This window comes from Acanthochromis polyacanthus, chromosome 18, assembly GCF_021347895.1.
Source record: "Acanthochromis polyacanthus isolate Apoly-LR-REF ecotype Palm Island chromosome 18, KAUST_Apoly_ChrSc, whole genome shotgun sequence".
Lineage (NCBI taxonomy): Eukaryota > Metazoa > Chordata > Actinopteri > Pomacentridae > Acanthochromis > Acanthochromis polyacanthus.
In genome coordinates this window covers 17,901,280-17,929,245 of record NC_067130.1, presented here as the reverse complement: position 1 = coordinate 17,929,245, position 27,966 = coordinate 17,901,280, and the positions used below count along the sequence as shown (strand labels likewise).

The window sequence follows — 27,966 nt, the reverse complement described above, 5'->3', positions numbered from 1 at the left end:
TACAGCAAGATAAAGACCCAAAACATAAGTCCAAGCTATGCCTGAACTACCTTAGGAAAAAAGAACAAGATGGTAAGCTTGAAAACATGTAGTGGCAGCACAGTCTCCAGACTTTAACCCAGTGGGGCTGGTTTGGGACGAACTGGACAGAAGAGTGAAAGCAAAGCAACCTGCAAGTGCCACACATTTATAGGAACTTCTGCAACAGAGTTGGGAAGCACTTTCTGAAGAATATCTGATTTCTGTTTTGGAAAGAATGTCACAAGTGTGTTCAGCAGTTATATCTGCCAGAGGTGGCTACTTTGATGAGTCAAAAGTTTAGAATACATTTTGGTTTCTAAATTGATTTTCTTTTTAAACTTCATTTTTTGTTGTATGCTTCCATTTCAGAGCACAATGAGACATTAACATGCATAATTTCCAATAAAAAAAACTGGAAAAACTGGGCTGTTCTAAAACGATTGACCAGTAGTGTAAATCCCTTTATTTTTTGTCAATACAAAAGCATCAATTATTGCAGCTTTAAATTTAAAAATCTGTCTAAAATCAACATCATGAGCATCTTGTCTTTCTCTCTGGCACATACTGTACAATCTGTGAAAATACATATTTTTAAACCTTCAAGAGAACAGCACAGATTGTTCAGTGAACTACTTGTCTCAGGTTAAACACGGCCTGTTATTTCTGTGTGTGTGTGTGACGTGTACAAGAGGCCTGCAGCTTCTCAACAGCAGATAAATGAAGTGCAAATACCTGAAACAGCAGGGAGATAGTCTTACAAATCAGCAACAGGTGCAGCTAACAGATTTGAAATCATTATAGGCCTGGGAGACAGAAATCAATAATAATGGCAGCTTCTGCCAATCAATTATCGGATGACAGGTCCCACTAACCCTAATCACCAAAGAGGAAAATTATTTGTTTCTAAAACTTCACTTTTCTCCACAGAATGCAATTCCTGCTGTTGTGAATCTCAGCAAACAAAGTGCTATTGTCTTCATATTGACCATCACTGTCATCACCGTCTAAGCCCAGGGCCCCCAGGCTCCGCTGGGGCCCGGGTCACATTTGGGGTCGTCATCCGGGTAGTTTATGGGCAAAGCACTTTTCTGGTATTGTTGGAGTCTAGTGAGGAGATAGTTGACTACTGCGGGGAACTGAGCTGATACTTCATTTCTCTCCTCTGGATCTTTTTCGATGTTGAACAGCATCACGGGCTTCAGCGGATCCACCTGAGAGGAGCTCCACTCGGAGCTGTTGTGGTCGGGTCGGGGGAACCAAACAGCACAACCTGGAGGGAAGAGGTGAAGAGGATTAGAAGCAGTAAATCTATTCATTTAAGTGATGTACTTACTGTAAGTACAGGTTTAAGGTACCGCTACTGTACATGAAGATTTCTATTTTCTGTTATGCCACAAGATTACAGAGGAAAGTTTTGTATGTTGTATCCCGAACATCTATCTAATACAGGGGTGTCAAACATGTGGCCTGCGGGCCAAAACCGGCCCGCCAGAGGGTCCAATCCGGCCCGTGGGACGATTTTGTAAAGAGTAAAAATTAACTGCAAATTGTAAATTTGCAAAACCATACATTTAAAATACTTTCTAGACATGTTTTGATCAGAAAGTAAAATATTATATTGCTCATTGTACCGTCTTGTTTTTGTGGGGTTTTTTTGCCTTTTTTTGTTGGACTTTTGTTATTTGTCTCATATTTTTGTCGTTTTGTTTCTTGTTTTTGTCATTTCGTTTCCTTTTTGTCACGCTTGTGTTTTTGTCTTATTTTTCTCATTTTGTGTTTCGCTTTATTCATTGCTTTATGTATCGCTTTGTGTTTTTCTGTCTCGCTTTTATTGTTTGTTATTTTTTGTGTCGTTTTTGTTGTTTGTCCATTTTTTGCCGAATTTTTGTCTATTTTCTGTTTTGTTTCTCGTCATTTGTCTCATTTTTATCATTTTGTTCTGGTTGTTGTCATTTTGTGTCTCATTTTTGTAATATTTTGCCTTGTTTTTTGTTGTCCGACTGTTGTTGTTGTTTTGATCATGCAATGTTTTGTGCCTTTGTAGACATTTTAAATTATAAACTGGGGCATTTTATTGCTGAAATTGAATTTATTTTTCTGAAGAAACTTTAGGCTCTTCATAATGTTTGTTCATTAAATGTAAACATTTTAAGAACATACTTTTTTGCATGAAAACAAAGGAAAAATTTGGAGTTATCACGATTTATGGGTTAATATGCTGTAATTGAACTGGTCCGGCCCACTTAAAATCAAATGGGGCTGAATGTGGCGCTTGAACTAAAACGAAATTGACACTTCTGATCTAAAAGCTAATGTTACTATTCAGATAACACCTTACATCAACAAATATAATAATAATAAAGCAGATTTTCTTTGTAAAGATTAAATCAGTGGCTCGCAATAGTGACTGAATCTTCCTGTTAGGTTTAAGTGTCTATTAACTGTTGACAGTTTCACTAAAACAAGAATTTTTTTTGCTGTACTACAAACTTCTCAGATGGTTTCATTTAAAGTCACAAAGAGGTGAATCTCTCGATATTTCATGAAAAAAATAACGCAAATTTAGAAAAGCAAAACATGAATAGAGATTTATGTAAGATAATTTAGTTTCCCTCCCTTGTACCACATTAGTCATCTGACAACGTCTCAGATTTATCTGTTGACCCTTCGGAGGAGGTTGAACCGTTTGGAAACCACTTGACTCAGACCAAACCAACACTTAACCGTGCAGATTCTAAAGGTTTTTATTTCCTTCTGTTTCACCCCTCCACTGAGACTAAACAGAGCAAAAACTGAGCTAATCAGTGATAGCTGACTTTTTAGAAGAAGTAAAAAAAAAACAACTCCCTAAGCGAGCATAAAATACATATGTGGCTTTTTTGTGCATGAGCATAAAAATATGCTCTGGAAACATGGCTAATTTGTTCAAAGGCAAATAGGCAAGAAGCAACTGCAGAGACTTCTTTTGGTATGGCCCATAGATCTATTAACAGACACAGCAGCTGTCCGTAAAACTATTATACAGGTCACCGACAGCTGTAAACAAGGCTGGTTTATGTTCATAAAACCTCCCTGTAGTCTAGAAAAGTGAGTTTTATTCTTCATAACACTGTAAAGTCTATGAGCCGAGCTGTAAGCAGTAAGAACCGCCAGCGGCTGAAACACTGATGCCGAGGCTGCACAACGGGGAAGAAAACCTGGAGGGAAGAAAACTTTTGGCACAAATGAGGCGATCAGTGTTTATGTAAATGATCGTCTTTGAGTCCAGTTTCATTTTACACATCCACAACCTTTTAGTATTTTAACATGGGCAGAGATATTTGCAAAAACAAGCTGAACTATCTGGTGTGGATGCACGTCAAATCCAGTGATCATCAAGTCTTTTTGTTCGTTTTTACCTTTTCAAAAGGTTGTTGCTAGAGGTACGGACCCGTACCCGTAGCCTGTGGACTACGGATACGGCACTTGCCATTTGCCAATCAGATACGCGAGATCTGGTCACGTGACTCCCGGTAGACGCTAGCTGTACAGACCCGTAGCATCGGTACGACAGGTACGGACCCTAAACCTGACCCTAACACTAACCCTAACCTTAACCTTTGCTTACCTTTCAACAGTTTGCAGTGGTTAGCAGCTTCTTGACTCGTGAGACTCGCGTTACGGGTCCGTATCTGTCTGGCAAATGGAAAGTGCCGTACCCGTAGCCTGTGGGCTACGGATACGGACCCGTATCCGTAGACACTACCTTTTCAAAACATTCATATGGTGTTTATTCTATTCTTGTAAGAGTGAACTAAGCAGTCAGTGCCACAACTGAGCATTTTCCACCTTCAATCCTTCCATAACAAATGGACGGAAAACGATTGGGTCAAGTTGCAGGGCAGTTTTCAGTGTTTGAAAGGAGTTATAGGAGAGCTGGTGTGCCAGAGCTGCAGCGAGTGGTAGAAGGGCAGGTGGAGAAATCAGGGAATACTTCATAGATCTGCGCATTAGGGAAGATTTTTGTGGGAAACACTCCTAAGTGTGTCATTTTGATACACAGAGATGAGTTTTTTGGGGTGAAATCAACACCCGGAGAAACACTTTAATGCAGACAGTCGAAACTACCAGAACTGTGTATAATGAGTATTTGAAACTAGCTCCTCCTTCACCATCTGCAATAGTAAAATGCTGCACGCACACTGATAAACTGTCACATATAACAACATATCACATTTTAAGCATAAGACAACACTTGCTGATAGTCCAGTTACTCAGTAATTCTGGATTTTTACCTGTAATGAAGCATTTTTGCACTGTCATAGCAGTACTTGTACTCAAACAACGGACGTAAATTCCACCAGAGATTAGCAGAGATAAGCAGTGAATGTGTGCCTGTGTGTACACGTTTGATTTTCCACTTCCCACTTAGACTAAACATGCGATTACAGGTGACAGAAGATACCGACCCGGGTAGCCAGTCAGCAGCTTCCAGTTTGAGAATCGAATGGCCGCGTGAAAGGACACATTGAAGCCGGAGTTTACCCAGGAGTCTCCACCGAGCGCCTCAGCCAAAGTTAACTGACGCTGCCTGCCAGGACCTGCGGAGAACAGAGGACAGAGCTGATCATGGAGGTCATCCACCTTCAAGAAAAAAACGCTAGAAATCGCTGATTAAGATGATATTAGAGTGCCAATGGACACAAAGCGCCCTCTGTGGATGTCTGTGTAAACCATACGAGAACGTCGACTGGCACCAGCTTTTACTGCATAGCTGGAAATCACAGTGAAGGTATGAAAATAAATACACCAATAAGAAAGTCTGTCTTTTTGTAAAATCAGCAGTGAAACAGCAGAAATTGAGCGGTTTAAAAAAATCCATTAAAATCTATCCTTCGGTTTGAGAACGGGAATTGTTTTTATGTATACATTTCCGCAAACACGTGGAACTTTGGGGTGGAAGAACTTGACAAATGTGGTGGTAATGTGGTCGAGTCAGCACCAGCCTTCCATGTCTGCCAAGCACAATGAATAATTTGACATTAGTGCAGTTGGGCAGATAAAAAGCAAAGTCACATTCACCATTTGGCATAATTTTATCACTTTCATGCGGGAAAAGCAGAGCATCTATCCTTGTCCTGATGATGTCCAGAAACTGATGTAGCCTCCTGCCATGAGTTATTTCTGCGCTTATGGAAAATGTCTCCCAAAAGCACCACACATGTCTACATTTTCATAAAAAAAAAAAAAAAAAGAGGGGATCTGGCCTTGGGAGTATTCTCAGGTTCATGCCGTGGTTGACCCCGACAATGTGGTCCTGATTAGACAGATTTGCAAGTAACTCCGGCCTCCTAAGGCTGTCAAAAACAAGTATTTCCTCACATTCTTTGCATAAAGACAAATCCGCGCCCACACAAAGCCCCATGTTCCCATCGGAGCTCGTTTTAACAGAGTCGATTCCACCGCAGCGACATGACTGGAGAATTAAAACATTTCCGATCTCAGCGTTTTTGCAACCACATGATAAAAGCTTTGACATTGAATTCTTCATCGTTGCGCAAAGGATATGTGGGTATCTTAATTGCTCTCACATGCATTAAACTGGGTTGCTCCGTTTGTTTGGGTAAACAACAGACTTCTAGAGCCGCGTCGCTGAATGAGAATCAGGTACGGAGTCAGGTGTGAACAGTGATGATGAATGATTTGAGCTTAGCGAACATCGCGGTTAGATTTATTTTGCGGTTCTCCTGCTCCTCTTCCACTCTCACCACTTGAAGGAAAGAGGCCTCAAACCCCAGCAGACGCACACTGTGTACACATGTTCGTTTCTTACATTCATTCTGTACATGAGCGCAGGACGGGAGCGCCTCAAAGCAGGCCGAGCTCATCTGGATCCACAGCAGGATGACGGGTTTAAGAAAAAGGAGGGAAGGGGAGGATCAGTGGGAAGAGACCCTGAGAGAGCAGAGAAATTGCTAGAAGGAGAGCCGAGGAGTACGGAGGGGAAATATGGGGCTGATTTAAAGCTTGGGCCAAGTCCAAGGATTTCTCTCTCGCCCTCTCAACAAGCGAGATGATCAGGGACCCCTCTGTGACCCATTTAATTGGGATCCCTCAGCTTCACACAGCGACAGCGAAGAATTTCGAAAAGCGACTTGAAAGGACAAAAGTATGTAAAAAAAAAAGAAAGAAGTCTTTTCATGAGCTAAATAGAGAAAGCCAAAGAAGCATGAAGAGAGAGAGTGAGAGAAAAGGCAAAGGAACGTGGAGAGCGAGGTCTCAAAGAGAGGCTGGGTTAATAGGAAAGAAGAAAGAGGAGAGGAATCTCAGCCTGGAATGCACTCAGGGAGGCTGGTTGTCACTGCGGTGGCCGACAATAAAGATCCAAACATAAAACATGAGGGTGAAGGCTTGTAAAGCAGCAGCGTTGCTCCTCGCTGGGTCCTCTTATCATCCCAATGATTTAAATGGGAATGACCACCGGTAAACTTCGAGGAAAATTTGAGCACCACTGGTTTAAGCTGTATGAACAGCTCCATCGCAAAAACACTATAAATCAGTGACTGAACTTTCCAGAGACGTCTTCCTTTAAACTATTTAGATGCTTTCTCTTTGCAGAAGAGAGATTTTAAACTCACTCTATTTCTTTCCTTTCAGCTCTGTGGAGCATTTCACTGTCTTTCAGCTTTTTATGTTGGTTCAGAGCTTCCAAATGTGGTGTTTTGGTCTGTCTAACCAAAAAGCTCTGCTAAACCCAACACACACTCTTTGCTCAGCATCAAACAGGACAAATGAGAGATTTAGCTGGTGAACCCAGTGGAGGATTTGGAAGTAAAAGAGTCAGATTTTTGCTGAAGACCAAATAAGAGTCTAATCCAATGTCAGGACAGGAGGACTCCAAATGAATATTAGTGTTGCTCTCTTATGTGGAGAATAAGTCAGCATCAATGTTTCTATTGTGTATTTTCACATGTATTTTATGAGACTGCATTAACAAAATAAATAGAAACATTTGAAAAAAGTTACACAATTTTGAAAAAAGTTTTTTATTCCTCCCTTTGACTTTTTTGAAAAAAGGGCAAATGTGCTTCATGGGAGATGACACCTTTTTCTTTTCATTTGTTCTGACATAGAGAATGCTCAACTCACATGAAAGTTTGATTCAGTATCTATACACTGCTTAATCCTCATTAAGTCTACCCAGCTGGTACAAAATGCTGCTGCCCGACTTCTAACAGGGACAAAGAAACAGGAGCACACCACTCCAGTTTTAGCCTCACTCAGCTGGCTTCCTGTATACTTCAGAATTGTTTTTTGAGATTATATTGCTTGTTTTTAAAGTTTTAAATTGGTTGACACATTATCTATCTGAGCTTTAACATGTTCATGCTCCAGTTTCATCAATAAGTTCAGCCAGTCGGCTGGTTCTTAAGGTCCCAAGATCCAGACTAAGAAACAAAAGCGACCGGGCCTTTTCTGTAGCTGCACCAGTCTGTGGAATCGTATACCTGTTCAAATCAGAACCACTCTATCTCTTGATACCTTCAAGTGCCTACTACTGAAGACACATATGAACTCTCTGGCTTTCAATTATAGTTGAGCACTGACACCTAGATATATGACACTGTTCATCATGCATTGTATATTTCCTCACAGATTGTCTTGTTTTGAACTGCAAAGCACTTTGGTCAATCTTGGTTGTTTTTTAATTGTGCAACTTGACTTGACTTGACTTCCACCAATTAACCTCCGCCTGTTTTTGGACTGTGGGATTAAGCCGTAGTACCTGGAGAAAACCCACACATGCACACGGAGAACATGCAAACTTCATGCAGAAACATGCCAGGGATGCAAACCGGGGATCTTCTAGCTGCAAAGCAATATTGCTAACTACTGAGCCGCTGTGCAGCCTCGATCCACCTTCACATGAAAATTATAAGAAAACACAGTGAGTGTCAGATTTACAGTTTGCTCTGGTTTCCATAAACGGCCAAATCAATGAACTTAAGATGCCGTAGAGGTTGTTTACTCACTCTGCGGCTTTATCATTGAAGGTCGTATATAAGGAAGGTGTTGCTGAATTGTCAGAATGGTCCTCTGGCATGCACATGTAGTAAGCTGAATCTGTGTGTATGAGAAATCTGAATTTGGTTGCGGACAAACTGGGCATCTGTTTGAAAGCCCAGCAGAAATATTCATGTCATTTCTGACAAATATGTCTGGAACCACCACCTTTGTACATTTAATAGATTTGTATTAGGCCGTTTTTGGATCTTGTGGGATGTTTAAGGGCAGCTCCAACCTTTGTACATGGTCAGACTGCAAAATTAGCATGCTCCATTGTTTCCATCCCTTGTTCCCAGTCAGGCCAGAGTCCACCATGGTCTATTTGATGTAAATTCAGTCATGTCCCCAAGTACGCAACGGTTTGTGTGGACCCTTCCGCGGACATTCCCATACAACCCAAAATTTATGTCCGTGCGGTGAGGATGCTAATCCTGTCTTCACCAGATCACACCCACCAACTAGACAGTCACAACTGCGGTGACGAGAATATGATCCCTCACCAGCTTCCCACCATGGAACACTAGCAGCTGTTGAAGGTGAAACTGAGCCCAGATCTCTGTAAAGTGTAGCAAGTGTGTTTTTATATGGTCTGAAATTCAGATTAGATTAAAATTCTAACAACACTGCACATGACTCGTTAAAGTGCGACGACTGCTGAACATGGACTCAGAAGTGTGATCTGGACAAACTTTTTTCAGACACTTTTGCAATAAATGACCAAAACAAGAAAAGCACTCAGAGCGCAGTACTCTGCCAAGGCTGCTAATTCCCCCATATGGCATTCTCAGAAATGCAGCATTTATTTTTTTAATTGCAGCATTTGTTTATTAGTTATTGATCAGAAATCATAGCACTATAGAATGTGGCCATTAAATACAGATGTACCCACAAACAAAATGACATTTGACTGAGCACAGGTGTGTGTTATGCATGTGTACGTTATGTACGGATACCGAATCACGTGATCTAAATATGCAGTGGATGGTGGGAATTGATGAGACTCAGAAACAGCCTGAATAATGTCAGACGGATAATTCCCGATAAGTCCACAACAGTTGATTTGTAGCAGCTATCTTGCAATGATACAGAAATCTTGAACAAATCCAGGGATCCAGACTATAAGCCTCATCGCTGCCAAAATCTAATCACTTGGTCTTTGTGTCATTTCTGACCTTGTCTGAAAATTTCATCCAAATCCGTTTGTCTGTTTTTGAGTAATGTTGCACACAGACAGAATAACAGACAGACAAACGCATGATGATCATCACATAACTTTTCCGCATTCCTTGGTGGAGTAATTACACTACTCTGAGAAGAACACTACTGTACTACAAATTGTTATTCCTTCATGGTGGATCAAAAGGGTCACATCTGTTCTCATGCTGACCCATTTTGTGCCCACTGTGGTACATCTGTGAGACATTTCAGTACAAAGAAAATGTATCCCTCCTATTCTTCTGCTATTTTTGAATGTATAACTAAGGTGTAGAATTCTCCCCAAAGTCAGAAATAGTAGCCCCCATTACCTCCTCAGAGGTGGAAGTGGTTTGGTCCACTAAATATTAAGTGGTGTAGAAAAGAGTGGATCCACTCTGTTTCAGTGAAAAAACATGCAGTCACATGACCCATTTCCTGGAAGCCTCCCTGCAATCACGGAGGTCAAACAACACACCCACCCTGCCCTCAAACAGAAACTATCTCAGATTTCAACACTGCTGACTGATTACAGTTTCAGCAGTGACGGATTACATTTTCAGCTCGTTATCAGCATTCACTTTATGAGGTGCTAAAATGGAAGAAAAATAAAGCTGATTGATAAAATACTTTAGATTCGGTTAACTTTGAAATTTAATCATAATCAGTGGCTCACATTAAGCTGAAAATAAAATTACCTTCACATGCAAGTGTTTATACATTTTAGTAAACAGCCTCACAAACCAAAATTGGACATCCACCGATAATAAGCCAACCCTGTGAGCTCTCACACAAACACAATCATAATCCACTTAAACAGATTTCAAACACTCAAAACAAATGAAGCATGGGTTTCAAATAGTCTAATGAGTTCATGTCAAATGTTATGTAACACAGGCCCTAGTCTGTTTCGACTTGAGTCAGTTGCATTCATGCTGTCTCGTGTTCGTCAATAGGAGCTCAAAGAATGAGCCTTTGATATTTGTGGCCATGCTGGGAGCAGAGAAAACAGAAGAATTACAACAGTAGAAATAAATGACCACAGATCCCACCCAGCATGAACACAGAGGAGGAGGAGAGGTAACATGAGGTTTCCATCAGCAGGATTCATCAAATTATTGCCATTGCTGACAGATGAATAATGGCTCAGAGCGATTACACTGATCTGTGCAGACTTTCTCGTACTGTTCAGAAACATGCACGGTAGGTTAATTAGTGAGTTGGAGTAAACTGCCAGCAGTCAGTGATGAACTGATGACCTGTCCAGTGGTTTTCATCCAGCCTTTCACCCACTGGCAGCTGAGATTCATTCCAGTCACACGTGAGCTGCTCTGGATGAGCAGACAGATTTACAGCAGGACCTGGATGATCATTTTAATCAGTATCACAATTAATCCTTACAAGTACACACGTGGACAAAATTGTTGGTACCCCTCAGTTAAAGAAGGAAAAACCCACAATTCTCACTGAAATCACTTGAAACTCACAAAAGTAACAATAAATAAAAATTTATTGAAAATTAAATAATCAAAATCAGCCATCACTTTTGAATTGTTGATTAACATAATTATTTAAAAAAACAAACTAATGAAATAGGGCTGGACAAAAATGATGGTACCCATAACTTAATATTTTGTTGCACAACCTTTTGAGGCAATCACTGCAATTAAACGATTTCTGTATTTGTCAATGAGCGTTCTGCAGCTGTCAACAGGTATTTTGGCCCACTCCTCATGAGCAAACAGCTCCAGTTGTCTCAGGTTTGATGGGTGTCTTCTCCAAATGGCATGTTTCAGCTCCTTCCACATATGTTCAATGGGATTCAGATCTGGGCTCATAGAAGGCCACTTTAGAATAGTCCAACGCTTTTCTCTCAGCCATTCTTGGGTGTTTTTGGCTGTGTGTTTTGGATCGTTGTCCTGTTGGAAGACCCATGACCTGCGACTGAGACCAAGCTTTCTGACACTAGGCAGCACATTTCTCTCCAGAATGCCTTGATAGTCTTCAGATTTCATCGTACCTTGCACACTTTCAAGACACCCTGTGCCAGATGCAGCAAAGCAGCCCCAAAACATTACTGAGCCTCCTCCATGTTTCACCGTAGGGACAGTGTTCTTTTCTTCGGATGCTTGGTTTTTGAGTCTATGAACATAGAGTTGATGTGCCTTACCAAAAAGCTCCAGTTTGGTCTCATCTGTCCAAAGGACATTCTCCCAGAAGCTTTGTGGCTTGTCAACATGCATTTTTGCAAATTCCAGTCTCGCTTTTTTATGAGTTTTTTTCAGCAGTGGTGTCCTCCTTGGTCGTCTCCCATGAAGTCCACTTTGGCTCAAACAACGACGAATGGTGCGATCTGACACTGATGTACCTTGGCCTTGGAGTTCACCTTTAATTTCTTTGGAGGTTGCTCTGGGCTCTTTGGATACAATTCGAACGATCCGTCTCTTCAATTTGTCATCAATTTTCCTCTTGCGGCCACGTCCAGGGAGGTTGGCTACTGTCCCGTGGGTCTTGAACTTCTGAATAATATGAGCCACTGTTGTCACAGGAACTTCAAGCTGTTTAGAGATGGTCTTATAGCCTTTACCTTTAAGATGTTTGTCTATCATTTTTTTTCGGATGTCCTGGGACAATTCTCTCCTTCGCTTTCTGTTGTCCATGTTCAGTGTGGTACACACCTTTTCACCAAACAGCAGGGTGACTACTTGTCTCTCTTTAAATAGGCAGACTGACTGATTATGAGTTTGGAAACACCTGTGATGTCAATTAAATGACACACCTGAGTTAATCATGTCACTCTGGTCAAATAGTTTTCAATCTTTTATAGAGGTACCATCATTTTTGTCCAGGCCTGTTTCATTAGTTTGTTTTTTTAAATAATTATGTTAATCAACAATTCAAAAGTAATGGCTGTTTTTGATTATTTAATTTTCAATAAATTTTTATTTATTGCTACTTTTGTGAGTTTCAAGTGATTTCAGTGAGAATTGTGGGTTTTTCCTTCTTTAACTGAGGGGTACCAACAATTTTGTCCACGTGTGTACCTATATTATGATTCATGTAATGATTACTTTTGAGTTCCTGTGTCAATCAGAAATATTTTCAAAAATCTACTTTGCACATTATACATGAAGTAAAACAGCTATTTTGCCATATTTGCACTGTCATATTTGTGCCAATGTAAATTTAGTAAGCCACATAGTTTTTGCCTAATATAATCAATGTTTTTCGATCATATTTTCACAAATCTGATGATTTTTACAGAAAAAATACTGAAATAAATTGTTGATTTTGATCAGGAAATATTTTCGTAGTTCAGAATTAAAGTTAACAAACTTCATGACAAACATGAAATATGCAAATTTTTAATCCTCTGAAGCCCAAGCAGCGTCTGGGGTCATTTTTAATCACTGTTGCCTTTTTTTCACTTCAATATCAACTCTTTCACCTTTATGGATACAACACAACCACAGCTAGAGGCAGAGAGAATTCAGAAATGCCTTACAATAACACAAATCCTTAAAAAAAAAGAAAACAAAAAGTTAAATTTTCTGCTTGACTGTTCACAAAATTTGAAAAAAAAAAAAAATGGATTTAACATGTACAACATTTTCCCCAAGTGCCTGCAGGTTTTTCATACTCTGGGGGGAATGGGGACTCTAGATATTATAGATATTTAAGAATTATCTTTGTAATTTGTTTCCATACACGTTTCCTTTCTGCTCTGTAAACACAGCGTGCAGTTCATCCAAAAAGAATTTGTCATTAACTCACTGATGGCTTCACAGTTGTGTCGAAGAGTGCAGATTTTTTTTAGTTTTTACAGAATCTGGTTATTGCAACTAATTTATTTCTGGCAAATTTTTAAATGAGACATTTACATTTAAGTGATGTTGATGATGAATTGGTGTTTTCTGACAGAACTGCACATCACTGATAAGTAGTTCAAGGACCATTGGAAAGCTGAAGCTTCACTGATTTTTATAGTTTCTTGCTCAGAAAAATTGGGTTATTTTGGCAACTTTTTTTCGTGTTATCATGTCTCTCAACCCTACTAGCCGGTTTTAGGGTTCAGAGGGTGAAGAAACTAATTGAAAAAAATAATCTGCATATTTTACAGTAATAAAATAGTTTGAGCCTTTTGGTCAAAGTGCAAAAACTGGAAACTTACATGGAGCGACGTCATTATACAGAGGGTCAATGTTGTGCAGCAGCTCCAGCCTGGGTGAGGCAGATCCTTTGCTGTAAGATAAAAGCAGTGTTACCCTTAAACATATGGATACACAACCAACACCACGTCTGACTCATGCACTGTGAAACCCACTGGGATCTGTAAATCTGAACCAGCTGGCTGTTGTTCACCAAGCAGTCATATGCTCTGACCGCAGTCCACCACAGAGAAAACGCACCGCTCTCACTGACCACAGTGTCTGATAACACAACTAAAATAACTCTCACTCTCCACTGCCTGCCTACTGTTCTGGGCCTTCATTTGGGTTTTTATTCCCCCGGCCGAGCTGTCAGGCCGCCGTTTTCTCCAACGGGAGAGCCAATTACAACAGAGTGAAACTGTAAAGTAGCAAAAACAAACAGCAGTTTGTGCCCTGTGTTGTTGTGCAGCTCACACGGCAATGCCAGCTGCCGGCGGTCAGCTGACATGCGTCAGCCAATCGAGTCAAGTGGAGGCTGTGAGTAGTAGTTTGCGGTCCTGGCTAAGCCTCGATTTTCTGCTGGGGCTCTGCTGCAGCCCTCAATTTCACCTCCTTCACTGTGTCCACATTTAGTTTACAAATATAATATGTCAGTCAAACAGGACTCGGTGACAGCCTGTGTGATGACCTGAACTCGCATGGAAAGTACATCTGTGGTCTGCCATCAGCCTCAAGTCACTTATCAGTTCACTAACAGCTTCTCCAAAACACAGAAACTCAGCTACACGTGTAATTCAATATCTTAGGTTTAAAGGAATTACAACCTCTAAGGTATGTTGCTGCATAAAAGAATTTGCAGAAAAACTAATTAGCTGATCTAATAGCAGGTTATCTTGGTTAACAGTGGGGGAAAAAACAGAGGGATGGAAGGACTACAGATTTGTGTGAGAATGACTGATGGAATTTCCTTCTCTTTGAGCTCCTATTGCCACAGTAACAAAGGGCTTATTGAAGGAGCAGGGGCTTCTACGAGAAAAAGGCAGAAGTAGCTGGAGTGAGAGAGCATGGAGGAAGGATCGGAAAGAGGCACAAAGAGAGGGCAGGCTGTCAAACTCAAGAGCTGGTATCACTCTCACTGCAGGCCTCAGGCGATCTGCCACCCACGAAACACTGTCAGTCGGGAGCCCAAGTCCCAGAAGAGTGAAGCTTCTCTGCAGCACCAACAGCTCACCTGATTGTGTTCCACACGTTGAATCCATCCAGCGGCTTTGTGCCTTTGGTGCTGCCTCCTGCCAGGCCAACGAGTGTGGGCAGCCAGTCAGAGATGTGGATGAGCTCGTGGTTGACGGTCCCGGGTTGTTTCAGTAGCGGGCTGGCGACAAATCCCACTCCCCGAACCCCTCCTTCCCACAGTGACCATTTCCTCCCCCGCAGCGGCCAGTTGCTGCCACCAGATAGCGTCTGACCACCGTTGTCTGTCAACAGTCACAAGGATGAAATGTAATGAAAAGACAGAGAATTTAACATCAGTTAGTATAAAGATAAAGGCCTAAGGATGACTGGGAGGTCTGTGTGTAATGTGCTGAAAGCTGAACCAACATTTTAAATTTCCACCGGCTGCGGATTTCGTGTAGGTTCCAGTTCCATCGTCACCCTGCTACTCTGTGGAAACTTAACTTCTAAATGTTGATTTTAAACCAGGCAAACATTTTATCTTTCCAGGCTGAAAGTAGACATCTGAGAGATCAAGAAAATAAATATGAAGATACAAACTTCTGCTGGATAACAAGTGAAGAATAATGCTTCCCCCGAGGTTTGTGTGAGGAAGGATTTTTGTTCCGAAACACAGAGTCAGATGTTGAATACTGAGATCATAGATGAGGTCTGTAAGGTTGCACTGAGGAATGATGTTTTGAGCTGTTTGTTTACAATCCGAGTGCTAACATCTACTAATTAGTGCTATAACAAAGTGCAGCTGAAACTAATGGGACTGTGATTCATTTTGCAGGTATTTAGTCATAAAGTGAAGCTCTGGACAAACAAAGATCATGATTAAGACCGATTTATTGGGCATTCCAGCACGAAAGTGTCCACACAGTATCCACCGTGGAATCCCTCAAGGCGCTGTCTTAGGGTCCCTTTAATTTTCCGTATATATATTGTTATACTCCACTTTTATATCATGTTCAAATCACTTGAGTAAATTTACATAAAAATATTATAGGGTCCTAACCTCAAACTCATTTGGTAAATTTGTAACACCAATTTTATTCCTCTACTGGAGAGCACTTAGGCTAAACGGCTGTTTTAAATGGGCAGTTTACAAAACGGTGATTTGACTTCACATGTTAAAAAAAATGAAATTAAAATTTCCACGACATAAAATAAAAAATTATTTACATCTCATCATTTATCAATTCACATCGGTTTCTTTGTTTTTGTGAGGCTGTGGATAGTTTTCCATTTATTGTTTAGTCAGAACTAATTATAGATTTTTAAAATTATTAATGTAAAAGTTGCAGGGAACTTGTACTAGTCATCTCTGTAGACATCATTTTTGGTATTACATGTTTCCCTGAATCTCTACAGAGGTGGAGAGCGCAACATGACCACTAACATACAACAGTCACATTAATAGAAAATATGACAGGTTGAAATAAAGGAGAATTATCATTTTAACACACTGAACCTGTGAACACCTAAGTGGGTTTGAAAGGCATGTTGCCTTTTATTTTTTGCAAAATTCTACCATCTATTGGCACAAGAAATTGCAAAGAAAAAAGAAAAAAAGAAAGAAGGAAAGAACTGTGAAATGTTTAACTTTCTAATGGAACTTCTCATCTGTGACCTGCCACTCAGATGGGAAAAGGAACCAAATCTCAGCTTAAAATGGTGATATGAGAGCAGGCTGAAATCTAGAACGAAGGAGACAGTTAGGAAGTGTTTTTGAGTACTTGTTGTCAGGTAGTAGTCAGACTTTGTTGGTGCTGAGCACTTTCTGGTTTAAGAAAATACTAAAAACTCAACTCTTCACTGAACACCTTTGCATTGGACAGACTGCAAACAAAAGAAAAAAAGTCCCATTACATTTACTGCCTGTAGACACCACAGTCCTATTATGACTCTTGAACTTGTTTTATGGCTCCTATCCAGGTCATTTCGTCCTGACAAGATCCTTGTTTGTGTTGTATCTACTCATTTGTTTGTTGCTTTGGATAAAAGCGTCTGCCAATTGTAGAACTATAGAGTACTTTAGTAGCCACAGTATTCTATATGTCGTGTTTAAAGATTCCTTTAAAATAATCAATTTGCATCAATTAGATTCGGTAAAAAACAAAAAATTCTGTGCACCTCAATGCAACCAATAAATCATGACTGACTCAACTGTGATTAACAGTGATGTGACAAAAATTCCTGGAAAATGCAGCAAAACTGGGCTGAACTGCAGTAAAAAAAAAAAAATGGAGTGAAAAATGAGCAGAATTTACTTGGGGTGAAGAGAGTTAAGGGATTAAACTGAAGATGAAAACTGACCTCAGCGAGGACATGAATGCAAATGAAACTTTATGGAAACCCTTCCAATAAGTGCTGATCAAGTTTATTTAAAGCCCTAAATGTCAGCCTTGTTGTGATGCTTGAGGAAATGGCAGAGAATCAGCAGTCGGATTTATCCTCTGGAGAACATGAAATTCCGTGCAATCTATTCAACAGCAGTCTGGATGAAACTGGTGGAGCGAGCTACCAGCCAGCTGATGTAACCATCCCTAGAGCTGCGTGTTTGGCTAAAAGCAAGTGATCTAAGTCATTAAAAAAACACAGCAAAGCTCACTGATTTAACAAATGTGTAACATCCAACCATTACACAAGTGCACACACTGGGAGTTAGACGGACTGTCATCATCCCAACTTGTCAGTCCAGTATAAACACACTTGACCAATCGCATCCAGGCCGGGCTCCAGTTTCAGCAGCATGCAAGTCCAGGAAGTAGTCTGTGTCGATTCCCGAACTGTTCTGGAAAAGACCGTCTGCTCCTTAATGCCTTTTCAAGCTGCTTTGCCTCTCTGCGGGCCAACTCTGTCCTTCCCAGCTTCCCTCTAAGTTTCCCTGCAGCTTTCTCGCTCATTTGCTTACAGTAAAGTCCCGGTGAGGCAGAAAATTTCATCATGAAGGAAACTCAGGGTGCAACAAGTTCAAGGTCCATTTATTTTCCGTTAAGGCTGACACATGCGACTCAGTGATAACAGCTTGACCGTGACAAATATAAAGCTGGAAATGTGACTAATAAAACCACTGATAGAGCTATTTCTGGGCAGGGAAGATAAAATTCTTCTGGTCATACTATGGATTACATAAACTCTATCATATTTGCACAGAAGGAGGAAGTAATTGGAGTTTTACCTCTGTGTCAGATCAGCAGAATCAGTGTCTGCCCAGCATATGGTTCTTTCAAATCAGAGCCAACCAAATGTGTGTTGGAACAATGAAAGAGGCCACCTACAGCAGCCCACCACAGGCATAAAAACGCTCACACTTTACTTCCACAGCATTGTTCCTGCCTTCTAATTACCCTTTAAAACACCCCCTGAAAAAAAAAAAAAAAACAACCCTCAAAGGAGTTACCTACTTCAGATGCAAATCATTAGACATTCCACATGTGGAAACCAGTGAGCAGCCACATGTTTACATGCGGAGGTTTAAACCTCATCTTGGTAAGATTGTGGATTAAATCAAACGTCTACAGAGCCTCCAGAGCTCTATATGAAGACATGAGCAAAACAAAGTTTTCCTCCTTTCTCCTCTTTCTCCTTTTAAATCTCTATATGACCCTGAATAAACACTGCTGTTTGAACAAATATAACAAAACACTGCTCTCTAGTGGACAACTGTAGAATTACAGAGGCTATTTTCATTAACTTCTTGGATTGAAGATCACAACCAAATAAACACGTGGCTCATTCTCACCTAGTGATGCATTAATTCAATAAAGCTGTCACCAAGCTGCTACCTGAACTCCTCTCACATGTGGAAAACTGGATTTGATGCCGCCAGAAACTGTGGTTTTGAGTCTGCTGATATAAAATGTAATTACTGGGCTGATTCCCCCCCCCATATTCTGGCACACTCACAAACATTGAATAATAAAAGTTGCAGGAAATTTCCAAGCGTTTCCAGAGATCTGGTTATCCGGTCAGTGTGTAAAACATGATGTTCCTTTGTAGGTTTCAAGATAAATGGTAGAAATATTATGATGAAGTGATACCTGTAGTGTCTGTCACTTCTTAAAAACAAGTCAACTGTGAATTAAGTAGGGTGGTTTTGCGTGTTTTGGGATAAGAAAAGCTTATATTTGGAAAAGTATTGGCTTGGATAAGGTGGTTCATCTCACACTACAGCCTGATTGTCATCAGCCTAAAAGGTCAACTGAATGTCATGATGGAAGACATGCTTTGAGGCCACATTTTCTTAATTTTGCTCCTTCACTTGTATATTGCTATTTGTGACAAGTAAACAGGCCATCTACACTTGGATTATAGGTCTTTAACTCCTTGAACCTCAAACAGTTTCTCTGTGGTTTTGCTTTGTCACATTTTCAGTCACTGTGGGCTCATTTTTTGTACTGCAAAAAGCATTTTACAAAAAAATTACACACAATTGGAATGGCACGTGTACCAATTTCCCAAGTAGCCATCGGTGTTATAAATACTGACAAAAATGGTAACTACAGGCTACGACAAGAAAAATCACTTGGAACACAGCACTCCACCAAGGTTGCTCAGTTGTATGATTTCTGATGGATAAGTCCCAATGAGTTTGCAGAGGTTGATTTGTAGTAGGATCGCAATCATGATCGTCAGCAGGCAGCTGACGTAGTGTTCACTTGTCACAGTTACAGTGACGCCGTGCCGCTATCTCACAATGTTACAGAAATCTTTAACAAATCCATAGATCCAGACTAAGCCACATCACTGCTAAAGTCCATATTTGAGTAATGGTGCAAACAGACAAACGGACACCCATCATCACATAACTCCACCGCATTCCTTGGCAGAGAAATTATTTAACTAATTACATTTTTACGACCTTTATAAAATGAGCATTTTTGACAGTACACCGCTCATCAGCACGAGAGAGATATTTGACCATGCTGAATGCATCTTCCAACAACTTGCTAAAAATTAGCTCCTCCGTGTACAGTTTTGGCACCACGCTGCGTTTGTCACTCCTCAAGTGTATTTAATTTTTCACTAAGTCTCTGTAATCTGTTTTCATACTTGTCTTCTATCTGCTTTGTGTAAACACAGCCTGCAGTTCACCTGAATATTCTTTATCACGTGATCGTCGGTTGTTGCTGAATCAGTCATGGCTTGTTAGCTGCACTGCAGAGCATAGATATTTTCGTTTTTTATTTAATCTGGTGCAGGTGGCTTATTTCTGAAGAATTTTAAAATGAGAAAAACTGATTTTGATTAGTTCAAAAGTTGAAAATCTCACAATCCCTCTCTGTCTCTCTCTGATAAATGGTGAGGTTTAGTGATTTTTATTTTAAAGATAACATGCGTACCTTTCAAACAAAAACATCTGTGGTTGTGAGAATTAAGCTCTTAGTCAAGGTGGAAAATGTTCTTTGTTTGGAACAGAAATCCTATTACAGAAAGTGTGCTTTATATGGCGTCTCAGTGCAGAAACACACCTGTGGAGAACACGAGGATCGTGTTCTCCCAAAGTCCTCCCTGCTGCAGGGCCTGGGTGATGTTACCCACCGCCTCATCCATGGCCGACACCATGCCAGCGTAATGCCTGCGATGGGGGTCTTTGATGAAACTATAGGGGGCCATGTAGTGCTCTGGCACCTGCAGGGGTTCATGGACAGCCTGCAGTGCCACATAGAGGAAGAGTGGCTGAAAGACACAGAGGACAGCATATAAAGACTGATAACAGGACAAGGACAGAAATTTAGATTATTATTTTTACAGATGTTGCACATCCAGGAAGGCAGCTGTCAAATCATTCCAGATAACAGAGTTTCTGCAAAAACTTGACACTGATGTTAAGGTTTTCACAGCATAAGAAACAAATAATCAAATGCCACACCTGCAATTTTATTCCTACATTGCCTTGGTGAACAAACCAGTTAAACTGCTTGGGACCTAAAAATACTGTTTGCTTTGGCATCTACACACTCATTCTAAGCATATTTTCACTGTAGAAGTGACAAAGTATAAAGTCAGTTTCCTGTAAGACAGAAACTGCTCATGGTTGTTGAACTGCTAGTAGTGAGACAGCTCCAAGAAAGTCTACAGAAATCTTTGGAAAAATATGATGCTTTCTATTGTTGTGTTTAAGTGGAACGAAGTCTGCTGGCATCTGAGTCGATTTACAGTAAGATAATCGTGGCTGATAATTGGAATTTTACCGATTATCGGGAAATGTCGAGGCTAAAATCCAAGGGTGACCAGACCTTCTCCATCATGGCCCCTCGGCTTGGAACGACCTGCCCGAGAAGATAAGGCTCGCCCAGTCTGTAGATTCCTTTAAATCACTTCTTAAAACTTAATTCTATTGACTTAACTTCCTGTAAAGTTCTCATTTATTTCTCTTATCATTATGTTCTACGTGTCAAAGCACTTTGTAAATGTTCTTCTGAAAGACGTTATACAAATAAAGTTATTTTTATTACTACAAATTGTTGGCCGATTGTTGATAAACTAAATGCACTACTTCAGGTCAGATGCAGCCTCCTCTCTGTCTGTCGTCACTCTGGTCTCACAAATGTCACTCACAGAGAGACTTAAAAAAAGTGAACAAGAAACACGAGCTGTTGCTCCTCCTTCACAGTGGCTAAGGCTATGCTAACGGCTAGCGGCAAACTTAAAAGGCAGCCACAAATTAACCTGAAACAGGGTCTGGACAACAATCATTAATAACGTCATAAGATCTGAACCTTAGTTTGCAAAAAAAGTGATAGAAAAATGAAAGATTAAGAAAATAAAGAAGAACAGCAGTCATAGGAGACAAACTGATCAATTTCATTTGAAAGCTTCCTAATTGAATCACTCCTATTTCTAGTTTACATATTCAGTTAGTTACCTTATCAATGAAGAATCCTAGTTATGAATGATAGGTTCATGGTTCCAATGGTTCCAAATATCATTTAGCGGCCCTTTACGATTACCAATAATCGGCATTGGCCCTGAAAAACCTATATCGGTTGATCCCTAGACGGTATATTCAGGTTAATTAAAAAGACGTTGATGAGATGGACCACAGAGTGAAGGCTAAAGGACCAACAAGTGATCAGCATCTCTGGGAACTCCTTCAAGGACTGTTGGAAAACCATTTCAGGTGACTACCTCATGAAGCTCATCCATAGAATACAAAGAGTGTGCAAAGCAGGAATCATAGCAAAGGGTGGCTTTTTGAAGAGTCGAAAATATAAAACAACTTTTGACTTATTTCACACTTCATTGTTCACTACATAATTCCATATGTGTTCATTCATAGTTTTGATGCCTTCAGTGAGAATCTAGTCATGAAAATAAAGATTAAATGAGAAGTCTTTGTGAGGGACCGATTTCAGTTTTAGACCTTTGGATTTAAAGCAAATCGCACGTTGGATGGACATTCAAAGGGCTGTCTCAAAGATTAAAAATGTATTTAGTTTTTAAAGCTCATGACTGAGTTGTAATAATTAACATCTACATTAGAGGCTAACGCTATCAGTGAGGGTTCTCACAGGTTACATGTATGCGCATGTGTGTGTCACCTTGGTAGATTTGTGTTTTTGGATGATGCTGATGGCTCTCTGGCTGAACAGCTCAGTGGAATAGACTCCTTTGTATCCGGTGGCGACCTCTTCACCGTCCCTCAGGTCCAAAGCACAGCGGGTCCGGTTCAGAGCAGAGATGCCACAACAGCGGACGTGAGTGTAGTAGTCCTCAGAGCCTGTCAGGTAACCTAGGCAACACAGAGGGGGGGGGATCAGTCAGTAGAGCACATTAAGTAGCCTGGCAAACTGTTGGAATAAAGGTTAGAGGCTTTTTTTCCATTTTACAGTCACTGTTTTAGTACTGCCAATAATAATAATGATAATAATAACAATGATAGTAATAAAGTCATTTACTGAGGAGAATTCAGATAAAACAATTCAGAACAATAGAATAAAATAAAACCATTCTATTAAAAACACAAACAAAAAAGCAACTATTAATAACTAACAAAATGAAAATGAAATGTAGAGAATAATCAATTACAAAAGCTCAAACATATTAAGGAATAACTTGTCATGTAAACATCACAGAGTCAAGGTCAATGGCTTAAATTAAAGAAAACATTATTACACTTACAGGCATTTGTAAAATATGCATGAAAATACATGACTTTAAACACAAAAAGTCTTGTCATTAATTTATTGCACTTATTTTTGTTTTACAGTGAATTTACCAAAACATTAAATTATGTATTTTTTTCTTGACCACTTGTGAACCAAATTTCAGGGTGAGAAGCAAAATGTTTGAAAATGTCAATTAATTACAAAATCTACAACATACAGCACCTTACAATTTCTTATTTAACCTATTTATAGACTGTAGGAAATCAGTGATTTTAAAACCGACATTTGTGTGACACAGAATCTTGTTAATGGAGAACTTGCTACAAAGAAGGTTTAGGAAACATTTGTTATTTTTTTCCACCTTCATTCATTTAGTAAACAGTATCCTCTTTATGTCAAAACACCAAAAACCAGATCATGGAAGCTATGAGTTGATTATACATCATTGTTTTCAGCTCTCATAGTGTGCTTTCACCATCTAAGGTTTAAAACCAGTTGTCTGATCTTTCTCTGCCCTGAAATTTGCCTCTCAGGCGACACACAAGCTCTCCTGCCTTCTATGCAGCTCTGGAGGAGAAAGCTCGGGCCTGAAAACATCCTACAGCTCCTTTTGTAGGCAAAAATAGTTATTTATTTACCTCTAAAAAGACACTAGAACTGACCATCAATCAAAGATAAAGCACTCAAAAGTGCTGTTATAAATGTAATGACAGGTCTAATCTAATGATAAGCTATCATCTACTAGACATTCTTCTAGACAAAAAATTAAATTCAGATATTCTTATTAATCATGTTGCTAAAGCTCCTCTGACTACCTACACTTGTGATAAAACCTTTGCAATTCTGTAAATTTCACTCTGAGATGTTTATTCAACATTATACAAACCAAAGTATGTGTCAAAGCCCCGGCGGGTGGGCAGGCAGTCCTTCTTGTACATGCCCAGGTGCCACTTGCCCACCATGTGTGTAGCGTATCCAGCGTCCTTCATGAGCTCAGGCAGCAGCTTCTCGCCCAGAGGGACGCAGTACGGCTGACAGGGCCAGATGATCTGGTGCTGCATACCCGTGTGGATCTGACGGTTAAACAGCAAACACACACTGTTAGGAAATAAACCCAAATCGTGTTGAAAATGGAACAAAGTTACATCTAAAGAGGGAAACGACAGCCTCTGTGGTGAAAATGACACAACAAAAGTTTCAAAATAAACGTCCCCAAATCAGGCGAAGTTCTCGTCTTGTTCTTCTTTCCATCAACGACCAAATTAGTTTCTTTCCCCTGGAACGTTCTCATGAACACAAAAACAGTTATTCTCTAAAGTAAGTCTGCAGCAGGAGATCATTATCATCATGCAGTGGAGGCTCAGACTGATCAGGTTCATATTTACAGTGGGCCAAAAAGCATTTAGTCAGCCACCAATTGTGCAAGTTCTCCCACTTAAAATGATGACAGAGGTCTGTAATTTTCATCAGAGGGACACTTCAACTGTGAGAGACAGAAGATGGAAAATCCAGGAAATCAAATTGTAGGATTTTTAAAGAATTTCTTTGTAAATTATGGTGGAAAATAAGTCAATAACAAAAGTCCAACTCAATACTTTGTAATATAACCTTTATTATCAATGACAGAGCTCAAACCTTTACGGTAGTTCTTCGCCAGGTTTGTACACACTGTAGCTGGTGTTTTGGCCCATTTCTCCATGCAGATCTCCTGTAGAGCAGTGATGTTATGGGGCTGTCGCCGGGCAACACTGACTTTCAACTCCCTCCACAGATTTTCTATGGGATCGAGGTCTGGGGACTGGCTAGGCCACTCCAGGACTTTGAAATACTTCTTACAGAGCCACTCTTTTGTTGCCCGGGCGGTGTGTTTGGGATCATTGTCATGCTGAAAGACCCAGCCACGTTTCATCTTCAATGCTCTCACTGATGGAAGGAGGTTTTGGCTCAAAATCTCACGATACATGGCCCCATTCATTCTTTCCTTAACACGGATCAGTCGTCCTGTCCCCTTTGCAGAAAAACAGCCCCAAAGCATGATGCTTCCACCCCCATGCTTCACAGTAGGTATGGTGTTCTTGGGATGCAACTCAGCATTCTTCTTCCTCCAAACTCGACGAGTTGAGTTTATACCAAAAAGTTCTATTTTGGTTTCATCTGACCACATGACATTCTCCCAATCCTCTTCTGGATCATCCATATGCTGTCTGGCAAACTTCAGACGGGCCTGGACATGTACTGGCTTAATCAGGGGGACACGTCTGGCACTGCAGGATTTGATTCCCTGTCAGCATAGTGTGTTACTGATGGTAGTCTTTGTTACTTTGGTCCCAGCTCTCTGCAGGTCATCCACCAGGTCCCCCCATGTAGTTCTGGGATTTATGCTCACCATTCTCATGATCATTTTGACCCCACGGGATGAGATCTTGTGCGGAGCCTCAGATCGAAGTATATTATCAATGGTCTTGTATGCCTTTCATTTTCTAATAATTGCTCACATAGTTGATTTATTCACACCAAGCTGCTTGCCTATTGTAGATTCACTCTTCCCAGCCTGGTGCAGGTCTACAATTTTGTTCCTGGTGTCCTTTGACAGCTCTTTGGTCTTGGTCAAGGTGGAGTTTGGAGTCTGACTGTCTGAGGCTATGGACAGGTGTCTGTTATACAGATAACGAGTTCAAACAGGTGCCATCAATACAGGTAACGAGCGGAGGACAGAAGAGCTTCTGAAAGAAGTTACAGGTCTGTGAGAGCCAGAGATCTTGCTTGTTTGTAGGTGACCAAATACTTATTTTCCACTACGTCCACTATATATACAGTCTATGGTGTTTACCTGCAGCTCATTTTTATGAAGTAGACTCGACTTCTACTGTCCTTAAACCATAGACTGTATAAATAGTGGACGTAGCATCTGGCTCCAGAATTGAAGCCAACCCGGAAGTGTCAAAAACTTGCAATATCACGCCGTCCGCTAGGGTTGGCTCCAAAAAGCTTTTTCTTCATAGACCCCAATTCATTTTTGGGAAAAAAAAATAAAAAATTGATAGAATGATTTTCTACAGCTCAGGATTTAGTTAGTTAGTTTTCATGGTCAAAATGAGAGATCAGGTGGCCGATCTTAAAATAAATCAATACTGAATTTTAAATAAATCGTTAAAGTTGGCGGAGTCAGGGGGCGTGGCTATACTTGATAGACAGCAACAGAAGCCTCTGCGGTAAAATGTGGGCGGGATAAGACAGTCCTCAGCCAATCCTGCCCCTAGTTGCTCTCCGGTCCAGTCTGTTTGATGACGATTTTTACGTCACTGGCTCCAAAAAATCCAAAACGGCGACCAGGTAGTAGCAAAATCCGGCCTTCATTTTTTTTTTTTTTTTTTTTTCCGGCCTTCATTTTCTCGGCGTTGAAACCAACGGGTGACGTCACGGTTAGTTTACACCTGCCTTAAACATCTAAACTAGCCTAACTAGTTGAACTAGTTGAAACCAGGACAGGTTCAGCTGCTAAACAGATTATTACTCGCCTCAAATGGTTTAGAAATACTTTTCCCTGAAGTGTTTTCGAAATAATAGAGAAAGTTTGCGGCCCAGCCGCTGTGTTTATCAGACTCATCTACCGGACCGTCAAGCTGAAAGCGCGGCCACGTGACCACGTAGCGGCCCGCTCGTGACTGTTCGCGATTTTCAGATGCGTGCATTCGCATGTAGTGGACACGCAGCATGTCTTTGTTTTGTGAAGCGTGAAAAGCTCCCATACTTTTGAGCACTTTGGTCAAACTGTTTTCTCCGTGCTGGTCATGTTTCACTTGTTGAATTTACTTCCCTTTGAAAATACCTCCTCTGCTCTGCCTCCACCTCACTCTGCAGGTGAAGTAGACGGCTCCGCGACATGACGAATCGATAATGCAATTCGTTGCCAACGCTTTTAATAATCGATTATTATCGATTCGTTGTTGCAGCCCTAATCTGATTAAAATCTGCGGATTTCTGGGCTGCGAAACGCCCTTGATCCGACCTCTGGGACCCAGCAGGGTTGAACCACAGGCCTGTGGAGGCGGCTGGACCTCACCTGGTACCTCCCGGTCATCAGCTGGTTCCTGGACGGGGTGCACAGCGGCTGGACGTAGTAGTTCTCCAGGCGGACCCCTCCGGCCGACAGTTTGTCCAGGTTGGGTGTCCTGATCTCTGAGCCGTGGTAACCGACATCGTACCAGCCGAAGTCATCCGCCAGGACGAATACGACGTGAGGCTGCTGAGCCGCTGACACCGCTGGAAGGTTTACGATGAACCCCGCGATGATGATCCAGTGAGCCGCCTGCTTTCTGCTCACTACCTTCATTTTCTAAACAACGCTGCTTCTAGTCAGAAAAAGTCAACATGGAGGTCCGTCTGCCTCCGTTTAGCGGTGGAGGAAAACTGAGGAAACGACAGCAACTGCGGCCCTAACCGGAAGCTTTTACTGTTAAAAAATAAAAACAGACGCAGGTTATATGGAAGTTACAAACCTTCTAGTTGTCACTTCCCTGTTCCACAGGTTGAAAACACTGCCTTGCCCGCAGCAGCCAATCAGATCGCTGGAATTCACACCGAGTCATGTGATATACGGAAGCCCAGATTTTATTTACAATAGCAAATACTATTTTTTTTCTTGAAAGACAACATTGATAATAATTATATTATTACAAACATTTTACTTACTAAACTACTGTGTATATTATAGTATATATTGCAGTTCTTTAGTTTATATATTTTTCTTCATACATATGCATATTGTTCTATTCACTTCTCTTTAAATAATTCAATAAGAACAATAGCATTTATTATTGTTGTTGTTATTACTATTAGTAGTAGTATGTGCCAAATAACTGAATTAATTAGTATCTTCAGAATTGTAGCTTTCATTCCCCTAATACACGTACACTTTCTAAATAATTAAAAATAAAGATAGTATAATAAAAAATTATGAATTTTCAGTTTCTGTTTTGGACTGCTGGTCAGACGAAACAAATCTAAGTATTTACAAACTCCACTTTTTCACTATTCTGACATTTTTTGAGAAAAGACACTAATCAGTAATGAAACTATTTAAATGAGTAAATTTGATGTAATGTTAAAGCAGTAATATGTCCAGCACTATTTTACACTGTATATTACTGATATCAGTACTGTTGCACTATACACTACATCATGATATTCTTATCAAAAAATAATGTCTACACTTTAAACTG

At 40.5% G+C, this 27,966-nt stretch overlaps 1 protein-coding gene across 1 annotated transcript; it reads right to left on the bottom strand.

Moving 5' to 3' along the window:
- Positions 1 to 461: 461 nt before the first annotated feature.
- On the bottom strand, positions 462 to 27,284 carry arsb (arylsulfatase B). The gene is made up of 8 exons (XM_051938580.1): positions 26,808 to 27,284; positions 23,631 to 23,817; positions 22,178 to 22,368; positions 20,105 to 20,312; positions 14,644 to 14,887; positions 13,433 to 13,503; positions 4,470 to 4,601; positions 462 to 1,291 (listed from the first exon to the last, which is right to left on the bottom strand). Exons 1-8 carry the CDS (start codon positions 27,075 to 27,077, stop codon positions 1,026 to 1,028), a joined length of 1,569 nt encoding a protein of 522 aa, XP_051794540.1. The 5' UTR covers positions 27,078 to 27,284; the 3' UTR covers positions 462 to 1,025.
- Positions 27,285 to 27,966: the final 682 nt, after the last annotated feature.